At 46.7% G+C, this 26,551-nt stretch overlaps 1 protein-coding gene across 3 annotated transcripts in view; it reads left to right on the top strand.

Annotated features, from left to right (window-relative positions):
• The window catches only part of bcar1.S (BCAR1, Cas family scaffold protein S homeolog), a 113,728-nt gene that overhangs the window by 51,332 nt on the left and 35,845 nt on the right, over positions 1–26,551 (top strand). For all 3 annotated transcript variants that reach the window (XM_018260437.2, XM_018260436.2, XM_018260435.2), the window contains exon 2: positions 24,458–25,201. In XM_018260437.2, coding sequence (XP_018115926.1) covers positions 24,458–25,201 — 744 coding nt within the window. The remainder of the gene's footprint in view (positions 1–24,457; positions 25,202–26,551) is intronic.

The raw sequence follows: 26,551 nt of genomic DNA, 5'->3' as shown, positions 1-26,551 counted from the left end.
GGTGGCAGTGCTGCCTGGTCAGGTGGTGGTGGTACATTATCCCCATCAGATTCAGGATCATCCTGGATCCACTCAGCTGGCAATGAATAAATTTCAGTTTGAGTAACACAGCAATTGCATTTGTACAGTATGAATTATACAGGATAAGGTGTCATGTTGTAACTACAGGAAAATTAACTTTATTGTAGTTAAGAAGGGAAACCTATTTATTCAGTTTAAATAAATCTACCTTTATGTGAAGTAAAATTCTTATTAGCCTTGTCACAGGCCTAAACAAATACACATTTGCTCCAAAATACCAAAATAAATAGGAATCAAGTGCAGGGCAAGATTTACATAGTAGGCACCCCTAGGCCCACTGCCATTCGTCGCCCCTGTCCCCTCCCCTTTATTCGGGCAAATTTTTATCATCTGGACAGGAGCAATGGGGATTGCTGCATGGGAAACGATTGTATCTCCTGTGGATCCCCAGTGTTTCTGAACCAATATGGGTGTGGTTGGGCAGCATGCCGCCACCCTAAAATCCTCCAGCCCTAGGCCCGGGCCTTGGTGGCCTTTCCACAGATCCGAGCCGGATCAATGGCTTTATTGTAGTTAAGAAGGGAAACCTATTTATTCAGTTTAAATAAATCTACCTTTATGTGAAGTAAAATTCTTATTAGCCTTGCCACAGGCCTAAACAAATACACATTTGCTCCAAAATACCAAAATAAATAGGAATCAAGTGGCTTTATTGTAGTTAAGAAGGGAAACACATGTATTCCATTTAAATAAATCTATTATAATCTGTTTAAATAATCTCCATTTGACAGCTCATTTACTTTTTATCTAACTTGTCTGCAATTATGTCAGTCAGTCAAAGTCAACTGTTCCAATCCTAATTACAGTATTCACTTAAATACATTTTTGCTGTAAAATAGCAAATCATTATAAGATGTTTTCTTTTTAAATAACTCTACCTTCAACCTCCACGCGCAGCTCTTCAACAAATGCGCTGTGGCGCCTTTTCAAGTCGCTCCAGATCCTCTGGAGCTCCCTTAGGCTTAAGCGCACGCGGAACTCCCTCCACAGCCTGCGCCTCAGCCTCTCCATGATGCTGCGGCGGAGTGCCTGGTTGCCTCTCAAATACATTGATTTTTTTAAATAAATTTTGATATTAAGTCACACTATATTTGCTAATTAGGCACTATTAGAAGTAACATTATTCCCCTAGCAATCATGCATTGATTTAAATAAGAGACTGGAATATGAATAGGAGAGGCCTAAATTGAAAAAAGTAGCAATGACTAACAATACATTTGTAGCCTGACATAGTATTTGCTTTTTAGTTGGGGTCAGTGACCCACATTTAAAAGGTGCAAAGAGTCAGAACTTAGAAGAAAATTGCAAATAATTAAAAAACCAAAAACAATAAATAATGAAAACCAAATTAAAAGTTGCTTAGAATTTGCCATACTATTGTATACTAAAAGTTACCTTAAAGGTGAACCACCCCTTTAAGGGCTTTTCACTGAATCTATGAATACTTTGTGTAAAGTGTTTGGAAACAAAGGATGGTGTGTGTTCTCTTTGAAGGTTATGGACAGCAAACTGGGACAAGACTGCTTGTGAAGTTGAAAGTTGCAAAATAGCAGATGCAGCTGAAAGTGGGATTTAAGATGGACATCATCTAGGAATGAAATTCCTCTTTCCATTAAGCAAACTGTGTTGTCTCGTTTATTTAACTCAAGGACAAAAGTATTCATAGAGGACAAATTCCATCTAAATTATTGCTTACAGCATGAATTTAAGTAGAGTTTATGGCTATGTTTGTGTCACCCAGGGTTGCCAGGTTGGTTGGTTTCCAGTCAAATTTACTGGGCTGATGGTTGGGGCCTGTTTGGGCCTCTGTGTAATTTGAATGCCAGGGCCTATTTTGACTCCCAGACCAGACATGGCTTTGGGGCTACCATTAAAACATTTCCCTTACTTTTAAGCTTTGTACACAGTGATAAATGTATATATGCCATGTTTTGCTTTGAAATCAATGGGAAGAGCAATTCGCACCTATGTTTCACTCAGTTACTGCTACACACACATGCCCTCCCTGTATACATTTTTAGAGCACTCCTATCATTTCAAAAGAAAGAATAATGACTGAGGCACAGGACTTTTGGCCGCAGTCGTTTCAGGGGTAATAATAGTGTGAATACATTTGACAACCAAGCAGCAAGCATTATTGTAATCAATTGTATTAGAGCCAGAAGAATTAAATGAGGCAGGCCTCAACCCGAAGAAATTAGCCCACTAAGCAGCAAAAATAGAAGCAACATATTTAGAAGCCATGTTAGGCCTCAACCCGAAGAAATTAGCCAACAATGTTGCAGTATTCGAAGAAACATATTTAGAAGCCATGTTAGGCCTCAACCACCAGAAGAAATTAGCCAACAATGTGGTAGTATTCGAAGAAACATTTTTAGAAGCCATGTTAGGCCTCAACCACCAGAAGAAATTAGCCAACTTAGCGGCAAAATTATAAGCAACCTATTATAAGCAACGTGGTCTCAACTATTTGGGTTGAGACCACGTTAGGCCTCAACCCAAAGAAATTAGCCAACAATGTGGCAGTATTCGAAGAAACATATTTAGAAGCCATGTTAGGCCTCAACCCGAAGAAATTAGCCCACTAAGCAGCAAAAATAGAAGCAACATATTTAGAAGCCATGTTAGGCCTCAACCACCAGAAGAAATTAGCCAACAATGTGGCAGTATTCGAAGAAACATATTTAGAGGCCATGTTAGGCCTCAACCCAAAGAAATTAGCCAACAATGTGGCAGTATTCGAAGAAACATATTTAGAAGCCATGTTAGGCCTCAACCACCAGAAGAAATTAGCCAACTAAGCGGCAAAATCATAAGCAGCATATTTAGAGGGCATGTTAGGCCTCAACTACTAAAAATATTTGCCAACAATGCATCAGTAGTGTCAGCAACAGCAGTAGGAGCCTTGATAGACACCCACCAGACTTTTGCCAAATAATGAGGCATTAGTAGCATCAGCAGCGGCAGTCATGTTGTAATCAACTCTATATTAGAGCCAGAAGAATTAAATGAGGCAGGCCTCAAACAGAAGACTTTTGCCAAATAACGAGGTATTAGTAGGGATGTCGCAGACTGTTCGCCGGCGAACTTGTTCGCGCGAACATCGGCTGTTCGCGTCCGCCGCAAGTTCGCGAACGTCGCGCGACGTTCGCCATTTTGGGTTCGCCTTACCTGGCGCTTTTTTTTGACCTCTCACCCCAGACCAGCAGATACATGGCAGCCAATCAGGAAGCTCTCCCTCCTGGACCACCCCCACACCCCCTGGACCACTCCCCTTCCATATATAAACTGAAGCCCTGCAGCGTTTTTTCATTCTGCCTGTGTGTGCTTGGAAGAGCTAGTGTAGGGAGAGAGCTGCTAGTGATTTCACTGATTTGAGGGACAGTTGATAGTAAGTTTGCTGGCTAGTAATCTACTTGATACTGCTCTGTATTGGAGGGACAGAAGTCTGCAGGGATTTGAGGGACATTTTAGGGTAGCTTTGCTGGCTAGTAATCTACCTTCTACTGCAGTGCTCTGTATGTAGCTGCCTGCTGTGGGCACTGATCTCTTCTGATCTCATCTGCTGACTGCTGTAATAACCCAATAGTCCTTGTAAGGACTGCTTTTATTTTCTTTTTTGTTGTTTTACTTTGCTACTTTAACAGCCAAGTGCTATTAGTCTAGCAGTGTTGGGGAGTGGGACTGGTGTGCTACTGTGCTGCTCCTAGTAGTTCAGCAGCACCAACCCGAGAATATATATTTTTTTTAATATACATATAATTTTTTTTTTTATTTTACTTATCTTACTGTTCTTTAAGGTGTCCAGTGCTGTTTGCTGTTCTTCATAGTAGTGCACCAATAGTAGTGCACTTGCAGGCATTATTTGCCCAGTGGCCATCTAGCTGTTTGAGCTTGTTCACATTCTGTCTAAATATCAATAATAATACCGTCTCCAGAAACACCACCTGAGTGACGTTTTTCAAGCAGCAATAATATATTCCGTATCCACCACTGCTGTAGTGTATACGTTGACCTTGTAGGCATTATTTGCCCAGTGTGTTCTTCATTTTCAAACCACTGCCACTTAGCTGTGTGAGCTTGTTCACATTCTGTCTAAATATCAATAATAATACCGTCTCCAGAAACACCACCTGAGTGACGTTTTTCAAGCAGCAATAATATATTCCGTATCCACCACTGCTGTAGTGTATACGTTGACCTTGTAGGCATTATTTGCCCAGTGTGTTCTTCATTTTCAAACCACTGCCACTTAGCTGTGTGAGCTTGTTCACATTCTGTCTAAATATCAATAATAATACCGTCTCCAGAAACACCACCTGAGTGACGTTTTTCAAGCAGCAATAATATATTCCGTATCCACCACTGCTGTAGTGTATACGTTGACCTTGTAGGCATTATTTGCCCAGTGTGTTCTTCATTTTCAAACCACTGCCACTTAGCTGTGTGAGCTTGTTCACATTCTGTCTAAATATCAATAATAATACCGTCTCCAGAAACACCACCTGAGTGACGTTTTTCAAGCAGCAATAATATATTCCGTATCCACCACTGCTGTAGTGTATACGTTGACCTTGTAGGCATTATTTGCCCAGTGTGTTCTTCATTTTCAAACCACTGCCACTTAGCTGTGTGAGCTTGTTCACATTCTGTCTAAATATCAATAATAATACCGTCTCCAGAAACACCACCTGAGTGACGTTTTTCAAGCAGCAATAATATATTCCGTATCCACCACTGCTGTAGTGTATACGTTGACCTTGTAGGCATTATTTGCCCAGTGTGTTCTTCATTTTCAAACCACTGCCACTTAGCTGTGTGAGCTTGTTCACATTCTGTCTAAATATCAATAATAATACCGTCTCCAGAAACACCACCTGAGTGACGTTTTTCAAGCAGCAATAATATATTCCGTATCCACCACTGCTGTAGTGTATACGTTGACCTTGTAGGCATTATTTGCCCAGTGTGTTCTTCATTTTCAAACCACTGCCATCTAGCTCTGTGAGCTTGTTCACATTCTGTCTAAATATCAATAATAATACCGTCTCCAGAAACACCACCCGAGTGACGTTTTTCAGGCAGCAATAATATATTCCGTATCCACTGCTGTAGTAGTGTATACGTTGACCTTGTAGGCCTTGTTTGCCCAGTGTGTTCTTCTTCTTCTTCATTTTCAAACAACTCCCATCTAGCTGTGTGAGCTTGTTCACATTTTGTCTAAATATCAATAATAATACCGTCTCTAGAAACACCACCCGAGTGACGTTTTTCAGGCAGCAATAATATATTCCGTATCCACTGCTGTAGTAGTGTATACGTTGACCTTGTAGGCCTTGTTTGCCCAGTGTGTTCTTCTTCTTCTTCATTTTCAAACAACTCCCATCTAGCTGTGTGAGCTTGTTCACATTTTGTCTAAATATCAATAATAATACCGTCTCTAGAAACACCACCCGAGTGACGTTTTTCAGGCAGCAATAATATATTCCGTATCCACTGCTGTAGTAGTGTATACGTTGACCTTGTAGGCCTTGTTTGCCCAGTGTGTTCTTCTTCTTCTTCATTTTCAAACAACTCCCATCTAGCTCTGTGAGCTTGTTCACATTCTGTCTAAATATCAATAATAATACCGTCTCCAGAAACACCACCTGAGTTGTTGTTGTTTTTGTTTTAAAAATAATGCCAGGCAAAGGTAGGCCGCCACGCAGAGGCACTAGGGGCCGTGCTGCTATGCTATCCTGTGGCCCTAGGAAATTGCCCAGTTTTAAAAAGGCAATGACCCTGAACTCCCAAAATGCTGAAGAGGTAGTTGACTGGCTTACACAGCACACCCCATCCTCTACCGTTTCTAACTTTACCACAACATCCTCATCCTCCACTGCTATGGGCACCCCACGTAACACTTCCTCCACCACCGGCGCCCCTTCTTCACTGGAGTCAGAGGAGTTATTTTCACATGAGTTTCTTGAACTGAGTGATGCGCAACCATTATTGGCAGAAGAAGATGAAGGAGATGAGGACGTTACACCAGATTTAATTCTGGCAGAGAACACAACAGAGATGGACATAATGAGTGATGACGAGGAGGTCCCCGCTGCTGCTTCCTTCTGTGAGCTGTTAGAAGAAATTGATGCATCTGAGGAGAATGATGATGAGGAGATTGATGTTTTGTGGGTGCCCAGTAGAAGAGAGCAAGAGGAGGATAGTTCAGATGGAGAGACGGAGAGTCAGAGAGGCAGGAGGAGAATAAGACTTAGAAGAAGCAGGGAGGACAGCTCGCAGGGAACAGTAGGGCAACAACATGTATCGGCACCTGTGGTCAGCCGGCCAACGCACCCGCCATTGCCGCCAACGCCGCCGACTTCTACTTTTACCCCCAGATTGCCAGCCTCAAAAAGGTCAGCAGTGTGGGATTTTTTTAATGTGTGTGCCTCTGACAAAAGCGTTGTAATTTGCAATGAGTGCAGTCAGAAACTGAGTCTTGGGAAGCCCAACAGCCACATAGGTACAACTTCTATGCGAAGGCACATGAACGGCAAGCACAAAGCACTTTGGGAGCAACACCTCAAAGGCAACAGGCAAACTAAAAGCCACCCTCCTTCTGGTCCAGCATCTTACTGCTCTACCTCTGCTGTCCTTGACCCGTCTGAACCACCCTCCACTCCGCCTTCCACCTTGACCACCAGTTCCCATTCCCAGTCATCTGCCCCCAGCCAAGTTTCTGTGAGGGCCATGTTTGAGCGTAAGAAGCCAATGTCTGCGAGTCACCCCCTTGCCCGGCGTCTGACAGCTGGCTTGTCTGCACTCTTAGCCCGCCAGCTTTTACCATACCAGCTGGTGGACTCTGAGGCCTTCCGCAAATTTGTAGCAATTGGGACACCGCAGTGGAAGGTACCCAGCCGCAATTTTTTTTCAAAAAAGGGAATACCACACCTGTACCACCATGTGCAGAGCCAAGTCACCGCATCTCTGTCACTTAGTGTTGGGCCAAAGGTCCATATGACTACTGACGCATGGTCCTCCAAGCATGGTCAGGGCAGGTATGTCACCTACACTGCCCACTGGGTGAACTTGGTCATGGCTGGGAAGCAGGAAATGTGTGGCTCAACAACGACAGTGGAGTTGGTGTCACCGCCACGGATTGCACGCGGTTCTGCCACCACCTCTACTCCTCCTTCGCTCTCTACCTCGTCTTCTTCCTCTTCTTCGCCCTCTGCTGATGGGTCCTCCTCCTCCTCCACACCTGTGCACCCCCAGCTCCCCCTAGGCTATTCGACGTGCAAGGTACGCCGTTGTCATGCTGTCTTGGGGATGACGTGCCTGGAAAGCAAAAACCATACCGGATCTGTACTCCTGTCATCTCTGCAGTCACAGAACTGAAGATCGGAAAAGTGGTGTGTGACAATGGAAGCAATCTGTTGGCAGCACTGAGACTGGGCAATTTAACACATGTGCCCTGCATGGCACATGTTCTGAATTTAATAGTACAACGTTTTGTCTCAAAGTACCCAGGATTCCAGGACGTTCTCAGGCAGTCCAGGAAGGTGTCGGCCCATTTCAGACGTTCCTATACAGCCATGGCACGCCTTGCTGACATTCAGCAGCGGTACAACATGCCAGTCAGGCGTTTGATTTGCAACAGCCAGACTCGCTGGAATTCAACGCTCCTCATGTTGGAACGTCTGCTGCAACAACAAAGAGCCGTCAACGAATACCTGTTTGAACTGGGTGGTAGGACTGGATCTGCAGAGCTGGGGATTTTTTTCCCCCGTTACTGGGTGCTTATGCGCGATGCCTGCAGGTTCATGCGCCCTTTTGAAGAGGTTACAAATATGGTCAGTCGCACCGAAGGCACCATCAGCGACCTAATACCCTTTGCTTTCTTCCTGGAGCGTGCCGTGCGACGAGTGACAGATGAGGCTGTAGACCAGCGTGACGAGGAGCAGGAAGCGCACGATTTCTGGTCGGAATCACCAGAACGAACCCAGGCACCTGCTGCAACGCAGGGAGAGGTGTCAGAAGTGGAGTCAGAGGAGGAAGGTGGCTTTGTGGAGGAGGAGGACCAACAGGAGCAGGCTTCCCAGGGGGCTGGTGGTGACCTTTTGGGGACCCCTGGTCTTGTACGTGGCTGGGGGGAGGAGACCGTGGATGATGCAGTCCTTGATAACGAGGAAGCGGAGATGGATACCTCTGCATCCAACCTTGTGAGAATGGGGTCTTTCATGCTGTCATGCCTGTTGAAGGACCCCCGTATCAAGAGGCTTAAGGAGAAGGACCTGTACTGGGTCGCGACTCTACTAGACCCTCGGTACAAGCATAAAGTGGCAGAAATGTTACCAACATACCAAGTCTGAAAGGATGCTGCATTTACAAACCAGCCTGCAAAACATGTTGTACAATGCTTTTAAGGGTGATGTCACTTCAGGAACTCATCAACATTCCAGGGGCAGAGGTGCCAGTAATCCTGCCACGAGCGCACCTGCAAGGACAAAGCACTTTGGCCACTCTGTAACGTCAGACATGCAAATGTTTTTCAGCCCAAGGCAGCGGCAGAACCCTTCGGGATCCACCCTCAAAGAACGCCTCGACCGGCAGGTAGCGGACTACCTGGCATTAACTGCAGATATCGACACTCTGAGGAGCGATGAACCCCTGGACTACTGGGTGCGCAGGCTTGATCTGTGGCCAGAGCTGTCACAATTTGCCATGAACCTCTTGTCTTGCCCCGCCTCAAGTGTCCTCTCAGAAAGGACCTTCAGTGCAGCAGGAGGGATTGTAACTGAGAAGAGAACTCGCCTAGGTCACAAAAGTGTGGATTACCTGACCTTTATTAAAATGAATGAGGGGGTGGATCTCGGAGGGTTACTGCACGCCGGAAGACTTGTTCTGAGTTTCTGATTCTGACTCCCCATGCAGCTGTCCTTCTCTGCACGCCTCATGACTCCACATACAGCTGTCCTTTAGCGTCCTCCTCCCTCCACCACCGTTACAAACTAGGGTGCAAACCCTACTGGTTTAATTTGAATCCAGGTAAATCCTGAGTTTTTCTGGCCTCTGTGCTTCAGTGGCTGCGACCAAAAAAAACAGAATATTTTCAGCATTTATATGGCATATTTTTTCTGGCCTCTGTGCTTCAGTGGCTGCGACCAAAAAAAACAGAATATTTCAGCATTTATATGGCATATTTTTCCTGGCCTCTGTGCTTCAGTGGCTGCGACCAAAAAAATTGAATATTTTCAGCATTTATATGGCATATTTTTTCTGGCCTCTGTGCTTCAGTGGCTGCGACTAAAAAAAACAGAATATTTTCAGCATTTATATGGCATATTTTTCCTGGCCTCTGTGCTTCAGTGGCTGCGACCAAAAAAATTGAATATTTTCAGCATTTATATGGCATATTTTTTCTGGCCTCTGTGCTTCAGTGGCTGCGACAAAAATAAATGAATATTTTCAGCATTTATATGGCATATTTTTTATGGCCTCTGTGCTTCAGTGGCTGTGACAAAAAAATGAATATTTTCAGCATTTATATGGCATATTTTTTCTGGCCTCTGTGCTTCAGTGGCTGCGACTAAAAAAAACAGAATATTTTCAGCATTTATATGGCATATTTTTCCTGGCCTCTGTGCTTCAGTGGCTGCGACTAAAAAAACAGAATATTTTCAGCATTTATATGGCATATTTTTCCTGGCCTCTGTGCTTCAGTGGCTGCGACCAAAAAAATTTATATTGTTAGCATTTATATGGCATATTTTTCCTGGCCTCTGTGCTGCAGTGGCTGCGACAAAAAAAAAATTTATATTGTTTGCATTTATATGGCATATTTTTTTCTGGCCTCTGTGCTTCAGTGTCTGCGACAAAAATTTTTTATATTGTTAGCATTTATATGGCATATTTTTCCTGGCCTCTGTGCTGCAGTGGCTGCGACAAAAAAAAAATTAATATTGTTTGCATTTATATGGCATATTTTTTCTGGCCTCTGTGCTGCAGTGGCTGCCACAAAAAAAAATTAATATTTTCAGCATTTATATGGCATATTGTTTCTGGACTTCTGGTTCAGTGGCTGCGACAAAAAAAACATAATTTTTCAGGAAAGTACACATGCCTAATTTTTCAGGGTTCTGCAACAGTGGCAAAATCGCATCTTTTATGGTCACCGCAGGTGATCAATAAAGTAGACCAAAACTGGGCCCACACTGCAGAATCAGTGTTTTTTGGTTCGCTTCACTGTACATTGAATTACCTCTGCCTGACCGTGCACGTGCGCACAAGCACGGTGACTGCTAAACACACCACTACAGAAATATTGCCACCAACAGGACGAACATCCTGGAGGTGACAAGCAACTAGTAATTAAAAACTATTATTTGCTCACTTGACGGTATCATTCATTAAAGCTCTTTGCGTCTTTTTGCGTTGCAGTAAGCACCGCGTTTCGTCTTTGCGTGTGAACAGGCTGTAACTTTTACACGACTTGATTGGCATGTAGACGCCGGACGTTTTAAAGCATTTTATTACACAGGTTTAGAAATGTAGTGTGATTTCTGCCCTTTACAGCACAAAACGCAGCGCTGTGTCAACAATGGATTTTTTAGAAACATTTTTGCCCTTGACCCCCCTCTGGCATGGCACTGTCCAGGTCGTTGCACCCTTTAAACAACTTTAAAATCATTTTTCTGGCCAGAAATGTCTTTTCTAGCTTTTAAAATTCGCCTTCCCATTGAAGTCTATGGGGTTCGCGACGTTCGCATTTTTGACGCAAGTTCGCGAATATGTTCACGAACTTTTTTTCCGACGTTCGCTACATCCCTAGGTATTAGTAGCAACAGCAGCGGCAGTCATGTTGTAATCAACTCTATATTAGAGCCAGAAGAATTAAATGAGGCAGGCCTCAAACAGAGAAGACTTTTGCCAAATAACGAGGCATTAGTAGCAACAGCAGCGGCAGTCATGTTGTAACTTTTAATCAACTCTATATTAGAGCCAGAAGAATAAAATGAGGCAGGCCTCAAACAGAGAAGACTTTTGCCAAATAACGAGGCATTAGTAGCAACAGCAGCGGCAGTCATGTTGTAACTTTTAATCAACTCTATATTAGAGCCAGAAGAATAAAATGAGGCAGGCCTCAACAGAGAAGACTTTTGCCAATAACGAGGCATTAGTAGCAACAGCAGCGGCAGTCATGTTGTAACTTTAATCAACTCTATATTAGAGCCAGAAGAATAAAATGGGGCAGGCCTCAAACAGAGAAGACTTTTGCCAAATAACGAGGCATTAGTAGCAACAGCAGCGGCAGTCATGTTGTAACTTTTAATCAACTCTATATTAGAGCCAGAAGAATTAAATGAGGCAGGCCTCAAACAGAAGACTTTTGCCAAATAACGAGGCATTAGTAGCAACAGCAGCGGCAGTCATGTTGTAACTTTTAATCAACTCTATATTAGAGCCAGAAGAATTAAATGAGGCAGGCCTCAAACAGAAGACTTTTGCCAAATAATGAGGCATTAGTAGCAACAGCAGCGGCAGTCATGTTGTAATCAACTCTATATTAGAGCCAGAAGAATTAAATGAGGCAGGCCTCAAACAGAAGACTTTTGCCAAATAATGAGGCATTAGTAGCAACAGCAGCGGCAGCAACAGTCATGTTGTAACTTTTAATCAACTCTATATTAGAGCCAGAAGAATTAAATGAGGCAGGCCTCAAACAGAAGACTTTTGCCAAATAAGAGGCATTAGTAGCAACAGCAGCGGCAGTCATGTTGTAACTTTTAATCAACTCTATATTAGAGCCAGAAGAATTAAATGAGGCAGGCCTCAAACAGAAGACTTTTGCCAATAATGAGGCATAGTAGCAACAGCAGCGGCAGTCATGTTGTAATCAACTCTATATTAGAGCCAGAAGAATTAAATGAGGCAGGCCTCAAACAGAAGACTTTGCCAAATAATGAGGCATTAGTAGCAACAGCAGCGGCAGCAACAGTCATGTTGTAACTTTTAATCAACTCTATATTAGAGCCAGAAGAATTAAATGAGGCAGGCCTCAAACAGAAGACTTTTGCCAAATAAGAGGCATTAGTAGCAACAGCAGCGGCAGTCATGTTGTAACTTTTAATCAACTCTATATTAGAGCCAGAAGAATTAAATGAGGCAGGCCTCAAACAGAAGACAGCCGCAAAATTGTAAGAAAAATATTTAGAAGCCATGTTAGGCCTCAACCGGAAGAAATTAGCCAACTAAGCGGCAAAATTCTAAACAACATATTTAGAAGGCATGTTAGGCCTCAACCAGAAGAAATTAGCCAACATAGCGGCAAAATTATAAGCAACATATTTAGAAGCCATGTTAGGCCTCAACCAGAAGAAATTAGCCAACAATATGGCAGTATTCGAAGAAACATTTTTAGAAGGCATGTTAGGCCTCAACCAGAAGAAATTAGCCAATTTAGCGGCAAAATTATAAGCAACATATTTAGAAGCCATGTTAGGCCTCAACCAGAAGAAATTAGCCAACAATGTGGCAGTATTCGAAGAAACATTTTTAGAAGCCATGTTAGGCCTCAACCAGAAGAAATTAGCCAACTTAACGGCAAAATTATAAGCAACATATTTAGAAGCCATGTTAGGCCTCAACCAGAAGAAATTAGCCAACAATGTGGCAGTATTCGAAGAAACATATTTAGAGGCCATGTTAGGCCTCAACTACTAAAAAAATTTGCAGACAATGCAGCAGTAGTATCTACAATAGCATTAGGAGCTTTGATAGGCCCCCACCATAAAAAAATTTGCCGACAATGCAGCACAGCAGCAGCAGGCTAGTAGCAGGCTGCAGCAGCAGCAAGGGCAGCAGGTGCAGACAGATGGGGAATGGGCGATACTACTGAGGAGGAGAGTATGGGCAGCAATGGAGAGAGGAGGCTAGTCTCTACTGTCTGCAATGGGCACTTGGATATCCCCGCTTATCCATGCCTCATTCATTTTAATGAACGTCAGCTTATCCACGCTGCCAGTGAATAGCCGTGTCCGCTTCTCAGTGACCACCCCACCTGCGGCACTGAAGACACGCTCTGACAGGACACTGGCAGGGGGGCAAGCCAGCACCTCCAGAGCATACTGTGCCAGTTCTGGCCACTGGTCGAGCCTCGGGACCCAATAATGCATGGGGTCATTGTCAGGACGAATGGCATCCTGCACGCTGACTGACCCCATGTAGTCAGCCACCATATGCTCCACCCGCTGCTGGTGGTGGCTTTGGGTGCTGACTGGGCCTGCTGCCGGCCGTTGAGGCTCGAAAAAGCTCTTCCACACACCCATGAGATCTCCGCCCTTGCTGCTGCTGCTGCTGCTAGGCCCCCGTCTCTGCTGGGTGTGTGGAGTAGTGGAGGCCTGAGAAGTGTCAGACTGGGGGAAGGCCTCCACTAATTTTGAGCACAGAGCCTTCCTCAATTGACCCATCCTCCTCTCTCTCTGGCTGGGTACAAGGAACTCCCCCACCTTTCCCTTGTACCGTGGGTCAAGCAAAGTAGCCACCCAATAATCCTCCCCGTCTTTGATAGAACAGACCCGGGGATCGCTTCGGAGGCAAGTCTGCATATGGGCAGCCATGTAAAAGAGCTGCCCCCGACCAACCTCTTCTTGACTGCCCTCCAGATGCAGCAGGTCATCTGGCTCGACCTGCCCCTGCTCTGTACCCTCCCGGCCGTGGACAATAGCTGGGGTGGTTGGGTGGCATGTGCCCTGCTCCCCATGCTGCGCAGGCACCCAGTCCTCCTCATCGGGCACCATTTCCTCCTCAGCCCCCTCTGCCTGCCTACGGGGCCTACTCTCCTCCTCCTCCTCCTCAGGCACGTCACCCTCCTCTAGCAGCCCATCCAACGTGCGCTTGAGGAGGAACACCAGGGGTATTACATCACTAAGACACGCATTGTCCCTGCTAACAAAGCGTGTCGCCTGCTCAAAGGGGGCAAGTACTTGGCAGAGCTGCCTCATTTGCTGCCACTGCTCTGCACTAAAGTACCCCAAATCTGCCCCCTGAGTACCCCTGGCACTGTGCTCCAGCAGGTAATTGCTGACCGCCCAGTGCTGCTCTACGAGGCGCTCCACCATGTGCAGGGTGGAATTCCAGCGTGTCGGCAGGTCACAGATGAGCCGGTGGGGTGGCAGACTATGCTGCCGCTGCATCCGTGCCAAAGACGCGCTGGCGGTGGGGGACCTGCGAAAATGGGCACATACCCTACGTACCTTCTCCAGCATGTCACCCAACCCTTGGTAGCTCTTGAGGAAGTGCTGCACCACAAGGTTGAGGACATGTGCAAAGCAAGGCACGTGGGTCAGGTGCCCTAGGTGGATGGCGGCCAGCAGGTTGCGACCGTTGCAGCACAGCCTGACATCGCCTGTGCTGCACTGAAGCGTAGCTGCGGGGACGCTTCAGGGGTGGCTCATCCATAGTGGAGGAGGAGGAGGAAGTGGGCATGTGGGGTTTGCCCTGTACCCCACGGGGAGGCACCTGTAGCCTGAGGGGAGCGCCCGGCTTGCACCCTCCCCAGCACTCATCAGGGTGACCCAGTGCGTAGTGTAAGTTATGTACCTCCCCTGCCCGTGCCTGCTGGTCCACGTTTCAGTGGTGCAGTGCACCCTGCCGCCAACAGCATGATCCAGCGACAGGGACACATTCTCCACCACCTGCTGGTGGAGGGCAGGGACGGCCTTCCTGGCAAAATAATGGCGGCTGGGGATCCGCCAGTTAGGGGCAGCGCAAGCCATCAGCTGTCGGAAGGGGGCTGCTTCAACTAGCTGATAGGGCAGCAGCTGCACTGCCAGAAGTTTTGCCAGGCAGCCATTAAGCCTCTGCACTTGGGGTGGCTGGGGGAGAGAGGCGTCTTGCGGGTGAGGAACTGGGGAGGAAAACCTGGCGGGACAGGGGCCGCATTGATGAGGAGGAGGAGGCTGCAGAAGAGGCTGAGCTACACAGTGGCTGCCTCCGACTGTGAGCCCCAGAATCCTCTTCCCTTGCTGCAGGGTCTGGGGAGCTAGCACCTCTTCCCTGAGGGAGGAGGTGGACAGGAAGCACCGCTGCCCCCCGGTGCCCTGCCACTTTGGTGCTGCTCCCACGTCATCCTGTGATGACGTTTCATATGGGAACTTAAAGCTGATGTTCCCATATGTGACCCTGCCTGCCCCCTTCGAACCTTCTGCCGGCAGAGCTGGCACACTGCTATTGCCTGGTCCTCTGCCTGGCACATAAAAAAAGCCCACACTGCTGAAGTGCGGGCCACTGCCTTGCCTGCTGTGCAGGGTTGGGGATGGTCCCCACCCGTACGCCCATAGGCTTTGGACCTAGGCGCAGTGCTGCCCTGTTGCCTGCCCCCCCTAGCAGTGGTCGGTGGAGCCGGCTCTTCATCTTCATCAACAACAAACAGTTCCCCCCTGAACTGCTGCTGTTATCCTCTGGAGCCGGCTCCCAGGGTCTGTCCCTGTCATCGTCCTCCCCCAGACCAGACCCTGCCTCATACATGGCATCAATACCCACATCCAGCATGCTGGTGTCTGACCCCACACCAGCAACTTGCTGCCCTGCCATAAGGGGACCCTGCCCAATATCCCCTACTGATGTGGGCTGTGACATGACCTCCTCCTCTTCATCAGACATGAATGCCCCCCCCATTCCTGCCTGATCATCAAAAAGATCCTGGGTGTCTGGGCCCAAGTCCACCTCAGGATCAAATAAGAGGGATGGGTGTCATCCCACACTGAGCTAGCAGGTGATGCCACCTCCTGCCGCTCACTGGTGCCTGCTGCAGACGAGGTAGCCTGGGTCAGCCAGTCTACCACCACCTCTGCCTGCTGCGAGCATATGGGTCGCAAAGCAGTGGCAAAAAAATCTGGCACAGTCCTACGTGTGCCAGTTGCCCCACTGCGACCCAAAGCCACCTGCTGCTGTGGCATTTGCTGCTGCTGCTGTTGTTGCGGCTGCTGCTGCTGCTGTTGTTGTTGCAGCTGCTGCTGTGATGGCAGCTTGTGCTGCGCTACAGTGCCCAGACTGGGCATGGCACATGGGCTGGGCTGTTGTGGGGTTGGATGCCCACGGCCAGCACCACGGCCTCTTCCTCGGCCACCCCTCTCTATCCCACCCTTCTTCCCACCACCACCACCCCTCCCCCTCTCCCATGGCCCGTCATATTGGGCAACTAAACTAAAAAAAATAAAATAAGGGGGGGTTTGGATATTTGGGGGAAGGAAAGGAGAAAAAAATAAAACCCTCAACTAAATCCCCTCAGCAGAAGTGTGCACCCACAAGGAGTACACACACCAGCACAGACAAAGACAAAGACAGCCCTAAAAAGGGCTATTGGGTGGTGAACAGGCAAGCAGAAGAGGGAAAACAGTAAACTGAAATCCACAACCTCCACTTGCACTGACTCAGAAAAAAAAAGCTCTCTACACAAACTCCACAAGCTAAATCACACACAAATCTCTCACTATCCTGCTCTCTCTACCTCTACCAAAAATGCCAAGAGTAATGGCCGCCTCTGTAGCTCCTTATATAGTCAGTGGGATGGCTCACATCTAATTGGCTGCTGTGGGTGACGTTCAGTTTGTCGCGCGTCTTTTTTTTTTTGACGCGCACTCGCAAAAAATTCGCCCGTGGCGAAACGCAGAAATTCGCCACAAATTTCACTATGGCGAATTTATTCGCCCATCCCTAGTTAATAGGTTTACCAAAGTATATGGCATTTAGAGGCCCCAAAATGAAGTTAACGCATACAAATAGTCCTGTGGGTAACTTCAGCTAATGAAAAATCAACACATTGACTGCATTTTTGTGGGGTAAAAACACAGAAATATATGTTTACCCCCCAAACCCATATATTTTTGGAAAGTACACATTCTACAGAATCTAAAATGTGTACCCATGCATTTCTGCTCCAAACTACTGAGTCGCGAGGCTTTGCCAAATTTGGCGGTTTTGGTGAAATATCTGAAAATTGCCTCAAAGCTTCAACTTTCCAGCATCGTATTGTCCATGTATCATTACCAGCATAAAACATCCTAAATATAAACGCCAGGGGTCTACTGAACACTTTGATGCCCAATATGTATAGATATACCAAACTATATGGCGCACAGAGACCCCCAAATGACAATAGTGTATATAAATTTTCACGGCTGACGCGCTGGCTGCTGCAATACAGTATAATCACCTGCTGTGTGTATTATGCAACATTAGACCCCCCCCAACAGTACAGAGACCCTAGAAAACCATATATTTTCAGAAAGTACACATTCTGACGAATCCAATATGGGTAAATATGTGTTTCTACTGCAAACTGCAAAGCAATGCTGAACGTAACGGTTTTTATAAAATTTCTGAAAATCGCCACAAAGCTTGAATTTTACCCCATTATATGCCCCACAATTTGTAACGTATGAGCATAAAACATCCTAAATATGAAGGTCATGGTCTACTGAACACTTTGATGCCCAATATGCATTGATATACCAAACTATGTGGCGCACAGAGACCCCCAAATGACAATAGTGTATATATATTTTCACGGCTGACGCTCTGGCTGCTGCAATATAAGCACCTGCTGTGTGTATTATGCAACATTCGACCCCCCAACAGTACAGAGACCCTAGAAAACCATATATTTTCAGAAAGTGCAGGCAGCAGCGCGCAGACACGTGTGTCTGTTGCTTCTATGGGGCCCCTGGACGATCGCGCCCCAGGGGCCCCTTTCCCACCAGCTCCGCTCGTTGCCTAGGGGGTTCTGAGCGAGCGGGTAAGGAGCGAGCAGCATTTAAAGCCGCTCCTCAGCTCCCCCACACGCATATGCTGCAGAACGTAGAATCTACGTTCTGTGGCATTTCAAGATACTTTTCCACAGAACGTAGATTCTACGTTCTGTGGCACTTAAAGGGTTAACCCTTCGAAAAGCTTTCCTTCCTACTGAATAGGGATGTCGCGGACTGTTCGGCGGCGAACTTGTTCGCGCGAACATCGGCTGTTCGCGTCCGCCGCAAGTTCGCGAACGTCGCGCGACGTTCGCCAATAGGCGTTCGCGTCAAAATCGTTCGACCATTCGACACCAGGGGTATTACATCACTAAGACACGCATTGTCCCTGCTAACAAAGCGTGTCGCCTGCTCAAAGGGGGCAAGTACTTGGCAGAGCTGCCTCATTTGCTGCCACTGCTCTGCACTAAAGTACCCCAAATCTGCCCCCTGAGTACCCCTGGCACTGTGCTCCAGCAGGTAATTGCTGACCGCCCAGTGCTGCTCTACGAGGCGCTCCACCATGTGCAGGGTGGAATTCCAGCGTGTCGGCAGGTCACAGATGAGCCGGTGGGGTGGCAGACTATGCTGCCGCTGCATCCGTGCCAAAGACGCGCTGGCGGTGGGGGACCTGCGAAAATGGGCACATACCCTACGTACCTTCTCCAGCATGTCACCCAACCCTTGGTAGCTCTTGAGGAAGTGCTGCACCACAAGGTTGAGGACATGTGCAAAGCAAGGCACGTGGGTCAGGTGCCCTAGGTGGATGGCGGCCAGCAGGTTGCGACCGTTGCAGCACAGCCTGACATCGCCTGTGCTGCACTGAAGCGTAGCTGCGGGGACGCTTCAGGGGTGGCTCATCCATAGTGGAGGAGGAGGAGGAAGTGGGCATGTGGGGTTTGCCCTGTACCCCACGGGGAGGCACCTGTAGCCTGAGGGGAGCGCCCGGCTTGCACCCTCCCCAGCACTCATCAGGGTGACCCAGTGCGTAGTGTAAGTTATGTACCTCCCCTGCCCGTGCCTGCTGGTCCACGTTTCAGTGGTGCAGTGCACCCTGCCGCCAACAGCATGATCCAGCGACAGGGACACATTCTCCACCACCTGCTGGTGGAGGGCAGGGACGGCCTTCCTGGCAAAATAATGGCGGCTGGGGATCCGCCAGTTAGGGGCAGCGCAAGCCATCAGCTGTCGGAAGGGGGCTGCTTCAACTAGCTGATAGGGCAGCAGCTGCACTGCCAGAAGTTTTGCCAGGCAGCCATTAAGCCTCTGCACTTGGGGGTGGCTGGGGGAGAGAGGCGTCTTGCGGGTGAGGAACTGGGGGAGGAAAACCTGGCGGGACAGGGGCCGCATTGATGAGGAGGAGGAGGCTGCAGAAGAGGCTGAGCTACACAGTGGCTGCCTCCGACTGTGAGCCCCAGAATCCTCTTCCCTTGCTGCAGGGTCTGGGGAGCTAGCACCTCTTCCCTGAGGGAGGAGGTGGACAGGAAGCACCGCTGCCCCCCGGTGCCCTGCCACTTTGGTGCTGCTCCCACGTCATCCTGTGATGACGTTTCATATGGGAACTTAAAGCTGATGTTCCCATATGTGACCCTGCCTGCCCCCTTCGAACCTTCTGCCGGCAGAGCTGGCACACTGCTACTGCCTGGTCCTCTGCCTGGCACATAAAAAAAGCCCACACTGCTGAAGTGCGGGCCACTGCCTTGCCTGCTGTGCAGGGTTGGGGATGGTCCCCACCCGTACGCCCATAGGCTTTGGACCTAGGCGCAGTGCTGCCCTGTTGCCTGCCCCCCCTAGCAGTGGTCGGTGGAGCCGGCTCTTCATCTTCATCAACAACAAACAGTTCCCCCCCTGAACTGCTGCTGTTATCCTCTGGAGCCGGCTCCCAGGGTCTGTCCCTGTCATCGTCCTCCCCCAGACCAGACCCTGCCTCATACATGGCATCAATACCCACATCCAGCATGCTGGTGTCTGACCCCACACCAGCAACTTGCTGCCCTGCCATAAGGGGACCCTGCCCAATATCCCCTACTGATGTGGGCTGTGACATGACCTCCTCCTCTTCATCAGACATGAATGCCCCCCCCCATTCCTGCCTGATCATCAAAAAGATCCTGGGTGTCTGGGCCCAAGTCCACCTCAGGATCAAATAAGAGGGATGGGGTGTCATCCCACACTGAGCTAGCAGGTGATGCCACCTCCTGCCGCTCACTGGTGCCTGCTGCAGACGAGGTAGCCTGGGTCAGCCAGTCTACCACCACCTCTGCCTGCTGCGAGCATATGGGTCGCGAAGCAGTGGCAAAAAAATCTGGCACAGTCCTACGTGTGCCAGTTGCCCCACTGCGACCCAAAGCCACCTGCTGCTGTGGCATTTGCTGCTGCTGCTGTTGTTGCGGCTGCTGCTGTTGTTGTTGCAGCTGCTGCTGTGATGGCAGCTTGTGCTGCGCTACAGTGCCCAGACTGGGCATGGCACATGGGCTGGGCTGTTGTGGGGTTGGATGCCCACGGCCAGCACCACGGCCTCTTCCTCGGCCACCCCTCTCTATCCCACCCTTCTTCCCACCACCACCACCCCTCCCCCTCTCCCCCTGTGTGTATTATGCAACATTCGACCCCCCAACAGTACAGAGACCCTAGAAAACCATATATTTTCAGAAAGTGCAGGCAGCAGCGCGCAGACACGTGTGTCTGTTGCCCCTGGACGATCGCGCCCCAGGGGCCCCTTTCCCACCCGCTCCGCTCGTTGCCTAGGGGGTTCTGAGCGAGCGGGTAAGGAGCGAGCAGCATTTAAAGCCGCTCCTCAGCTCCCCCACACGCATATGCTGCAGAACGTAGAATCTACGTTCTGTGGCATTTCAAGATACTTTTCCACAGAACGTAGATTCTACGTTCTGTGGCACTTAAAGGGTTAACCCTTCGAAAAGCTTTCCTTCCTACTGAATAGGGATGTCGCGGACTGTTCGGCGGCGAACTTGTTCGCGCGAACATCGGCTGTTCGCGTCCGCCGCAAGTTCGCGAACGTCGCGCGACGTTCGCCAATAGGCGTTCGCGTCAAAATCGTTCGACCATTCGACCATTCGATCGCTAAAATCGAACGAATCGATTAAAATCCTTCGATCGTTCGAATCGAACGATTTTCGGATGTTCGAAGTTCGCGAACTGTTCGCAAACTGTTCGCATTTTTTGCCGGTGTTCGCGAACGGCGTTCGCGAACACATTATCGGCGGTTCGCTACATCCCTACTACTGAACACTTTGATGCCCAATATGCATTGATATACCAAACTATGTGGCGCACAGAGACCCCCAAATGACAATAGTGTATATAAATTTTCACGGCTGACGCTCTGGCTGCTGCAATATAAGCACCTGGTGTGTGTATTATGCAATATTAGACCCCCCCCAACAGTACAGAGACCCTAGAAAACCATATATTTTCAGAAAGTACACATTCTGACGAATCCAATATGGGTAAATATGTGTTTCTACTGCAAACTGCCAAACTGCAAATCAATGCTGAACGTAACGGTTTTTATAAAATTTCGGAAAATCGTCTCAAAGCTTGAATTCTACCCCATTATATGCCCCACATTTCGTAAAGTATCCGCATAAACCATCCTAAATATGAACGACAGGGGTCTACTGAACACTTTGATGCCCAATATTCTCAGACTTACGAAACTATGTGGCGCACAGAGACCAATTGGATATATAGTAGATAAAATTTACAAGACATAACAAAATAATACAGAAAGTGTGAAATTCAAATAAATTACTAAAATCCAATAAAACCAAAAAATGTATGCTTTTTTTTTTTACAGACTAGTGTAATCAGACATCAGAATTACAGTTTGAATATTTTAGCTTGGCAAAATAGGTTTTACAGACAGAATAAAGAAAGCAACAGTTATGCAGAGCTGAAAATGCAATAAAATGGCTAACAATGCACCAAAATCCCCAAAATTTCAAAATAATCACTGAAATAACAAACAAAATGTATTGCACAGTGCGGATAGTGAATACGCTATTCGCAAAGGCAATAAAACGTTTTTTTCAGAGTCGCAAAGGCAATAAAACGTTTTTTTCAGCCAAAAACACAACGATGCGATAAGGAAAAAGAAAAGCTACACAACAGCGTATGTGTGTATGCATGTGTACAATTGGTAAATTGCATGTTATGTGCGTGTGTTTGTGTGTGCAAGTTTGTGTACCCCCCCAATTGTGTGTGACCCCCCCTGATCACCCAAAAATGTATGTGAGTGTGTGTAAGTGTAAATCTAAGCATGTATTAGTGTATAAATTGTGTGTAAGTGTATTTTGTGTGTGTGTTACACTAACCTGGGTTGTGTAGCTGCAGATCAGTGTCCATGATGGCAGGAGGAGTGGAGGAGCAGGAGGGAGTCGCCAGATCCGTTGATCCGATGCGTGGGCGTCGCTGGAGGAACACGGAAGTGCAGGCAGCAGCAGCAGCGCGCAGACACGTGTGTCTGTTGCTTCTATGGGGCCCCTGGACGATCGCGCCCCAGGGGCCCCTTTCCCACCCGCTCCGCTCGTTGCCTAGGGGGTTCTGAGCGAGTGGGTAAGGAGCGAGCAGCATTTAAAGCCGCTCCTCAGCTCCCCCACACGCATATGCTGCAGAACGTAGAATGTGGCATTTCAAGATACTTTTCCACAGAACGTAGATTCTACGTTCTGTGGCACTTAAAGGGTTAACCCTTCGAAAAGCTTTCCTTCCACTGACGTCAGACTAACTGGCCTATAGTTTTGAGGCTGAGAATGGGATCCTAAAAGTTATGATAATTTAAAGTTATTGTTTTACTAAAAGGGGTACTAAAAGCCATGCATCCAGGCCCCCCAGAACCCCACCCCCCTCCAGCAGCAGACATCGTGGTGGATCAAACCAGTGGCAGGCACCGGGCGGGCACATGCCCTGGTTCAATCACACCCACGATAGCTCTGTCGTACATCTTCATCTTGCAATTTAGAGACAATAACATTTGCACAAAAAATATCTTAGAAGTGTGTGTCAGTTTCAGGTGCTTTGGTTTAAGGGCAGTGCACCAAGGAAGAATCAATGCTTCTTGCTGTTGTACAATGTCTTATACAACATACTTTAACATACTTTAACATTAACATAACCTTTAATGCTATTCTGTTACTTCTAACAGTAGAAGACTTTAATTATGAGAAGAATACTTGAGTCTAAACCAGTTTTATGCATCACAGAGCTATAAACCCACCCAGATTCAATCTTAATAACACAGTAAAAAGTTGAAGAAATCCCAGAGAAGAGAGTAATCTGACCATAATGTTGCAGAGCAGGCACTCAAAAATCAGACGTGGTTTTAGAACACAAAACGTGTAAGGCTACCTCCATGTGTACCTAAAAAAACATTTTACACGTCTGTTTGTAAAATTGCTCTTTGAGTGCCTGCTCTGCAACAATACGGCTCCGCTTGCTGAAGTGCACCCTTCCAGGGCCCCTTCCAGAACTTGTGAGTCTTGTGATTATGTATTGGGAACCGTCTGTACCATTTAATATCATTGGAGAGTGTAATCTGCTCAGAGCACAGAACTTTTTTTTCATATTCATTTTAATATTAAATTCTATATACAGTAGCTGACCCAATGCTTACATCAGCAGAGGCATCCTCCATAGTGAGAACAAAACAACGCATTAATGACCACACAAGTTTTAAGGAGCCCAGTGGAAAGTTCTGCTGCCAGTGTAAGCATATTGCCAGCCTCCATTCACATTTATAAGTGATAACATGCTAGAAGTTATTATATGCACACCGTTTTAGTGTTATTCTAAACCTGCAAGTGAATATAATGTAGCAAAATATTATCGTGACCCAAGGCTACAAGCACTTTGTTCTGTATATCAATATATTATTTAGATTTAGTTGAACTATTGAAAGTGATCAGTGTGCATGCTCTCTATCCATGCTTTGATCCACTGAAAACTGATCTAGTCCTTGGTCTATCTACTTGTAGAAGTCAATATTTTTAGTTCAGTCCAGCCACTAAATAAGAATTTTAGGTGAATCAATAAACTTTAGAATTTTTCAGTGATTTGCAGGATGTTTAGTAAGCTGTCTGTTTATCAAGAGTGGCTTTTCCATGTCAAACGATTTTTGCCATTTACTGTAATTATTTTTTTTATAGAGGGGTAAGGGTAACTTTGAGTTTTATTATTCTATTTTAAAGGTATTGTTTTTCTAAGTTAAATCAGGGCAATGAGCTAAAGCATCAGTGATAATAAACGTCACCTAGACAATTTATTCACTAGCCGCGGTTAGTTCTTTGTTCCATTCTGGGCACACAGGGTTACTACTTGCCTGCTCTCTTAAACAGAAGGATTATTTTGAATGCCTTTGAACTTGATTATTTTGACCTCTGTATCCTAGCTGAAAATATTTTAAATTCCTCACTCACACTGTGTAAACCACCAATAATTTCTGCTCAGTTTGGGGTTCTTTTTGCATACTTGTGGGATTAGAATGTTGTGATTAATATTACAAATACATTTCCTGAAAACATATTTGTAAAAATGAAATGCTTTCCAAACTAAGGGTAGATAGATTCAATTATTTTCTTTTCTTGCAGAATGTTTTGGCCAAAGCTCTTTATGATAATGTGTCTGAGTCACCAGACGAGCTGTCTTTTCGCAAGGGGGATATCATGACAGTCCTTGAACGAAACACTCAGGGTCTTGAAGGTTGGTGGCTATGTTCTTTACATGGAAGGCAGGGAATTGTCCCAGGGAACAGGCTGAAAATTCTGGTGGGAATATATGACAAGAAACAGGGTTCTGGTGACCAGTGCCAGCAGAAGCCTCAGCAGCAAGCACAGCAACAGCCACCCCAAACTCCACTAAGTTATCAACACCAGGGAGTCTATAATGTGGTCACATCATTAAATCAGTATACACCAATGCATTCTGTTTACCAGAGTCCAGGTGGAGAAAATGTGTATTTGATGCCAGCACCTTCTAAGGGGCAAGAGGAGCTCTATCAGAACCCTCAGGGGTCACCACATCCAGGTCAAATAACACCATCAAAACAAGTCACCGTATACCAGAGCCAGCCTGCTCAGCACCAGTTTCCAAGCCAAATACAAGACATCTATCAGGTTCCACCATCTATGAACCAACCTCAGGAGCTCTACCAAGTTCCAGTGGGATCTATAAACCCTCCTCAGCCTCAGGATGTTTATCAAGTCCCATCCTCTTCTGGAACAGTACTAGACATATATCAGGTTCCACCTTCAATGACCACTTCACAGGAAATATATCAAGTACCACCATCCATGGATATGAGTGGAGCAGAAGTCAGAAAGATGCCTGGGAAGGTACAGTCTAACTTTTAATGAGTTACCTTTTTAAAGTAAGCAATGGTTCTTTTTGTCTGCATTTTGCCTACACACAAATTGGTAGACTCAATTGGTAATTGCATGGAATTAAAATTAATATATACTGTATAGTGAATAATGCACACCCTACTGTAAAATATAAGAATATTATATGGCACAGAGGATTTCAGGGACCATATAAAAACATATTCATATGATTCTATGAAAAAATAGACTAGAAACTTATACACAAATACACTGCTTTGTGTAGAGTTACAAATGATCTTCAGGTTGCCAAAGCCAAAGGTCACTTCTCCATCCTTATCCTCCTTGACCTATCATCTGCATTTGATACAGTTGACCACTCTCTCCTGATGCAGATTCTGTATTTGCTTGGCATCCGTAACCAGGCTGCATCTTGGCTTTCTTCTTACCTCTCTAACCGAACATTCACTGTCTGAGGTGTTGAGGCTAACAACACCTCATCTCCAGTTCCACTTAATGTGGGAGTGCCGCAAGGCTCTGTACTTGGTCCGCTGTTGTTCTCCCTGTACACTCTGTCTTTGGGAGATCTCAACCAATCATTTGGCTTTAATTATCATCTGTATGTTGATGATATCCAAATATATTAACATTAACATTAACAGCTGAAACAGAGGCTCAAATCTCTAACTGCCTCCTAGTTATCTCAAATTGGATGAACCAGCGCCACCTCAAACTCAAGCTAACAAAAACTGAACTAATCATCTTTCCACTTAAGCCTTGTCCTACTTCCCTTTTTACTATCTCTATTGATGGCATGCTCATTAACCCTGTCAACTCAGCACGCAGTCTGGGGGGTAATCTTTGACTCCTCTCTCCTTCTCTGATCATATTAGCGCCACTGTCAAAACCTGTCACTTTTTCTTAAGCAATATTGCCAAAATCCGTCCCTTCCTTTCACCTGCTACAGCCAAGATGCTCATGCATGCTCTCATCCTATCCAGACTAGATTACCGTAATCTTCTACTAACTGGCCTCCCAAATGCCCATCTCCCCCCCCCCTACAGTCTGTATTAAACACTGCTGCCAGAATTATCCTCCTCTCATCCAGAAGGGTACAGACCCCTCCCCTGCTGAAGTCCTTAGCATGGCTTCCTAACTTATAAACTCCTCCTCATAACCTTCAAAGACCTTCATTCCTCTGCACTTAACTATATCTCATCTCTTGTATGTTCCTGGCTAAAACCTCCGCTCCTCTCAGAGCAACTGCTTGGTTGCACCCCCCACCACTACTGCTAGTTCACGTATCACGTACACTTCTCTCTTGCGACTCCTTATATTTGGAATGCCATTCCCGAATCTCTGTGG

This window comes from Xenopus laevis, chromosome 4S (genome assembly GCF_017654675.1).
Source record: "Xenopus laevis strain J_2021 chromosome 4S, Xenopus_laevis_v10.1, whole genome shotgun sequence".
NCBI classification, from domain to species: domain Eukaryota; kingdom Metazoa; phylum Chordata; class Amphibia; order Anura; family Pipidae; genus Xenopus; species Xenopus laevis.
Note: the sequence above shows the minus strand (reverse complement) of the source record. Positions and strands in the feature narration are given on the sequence as shown.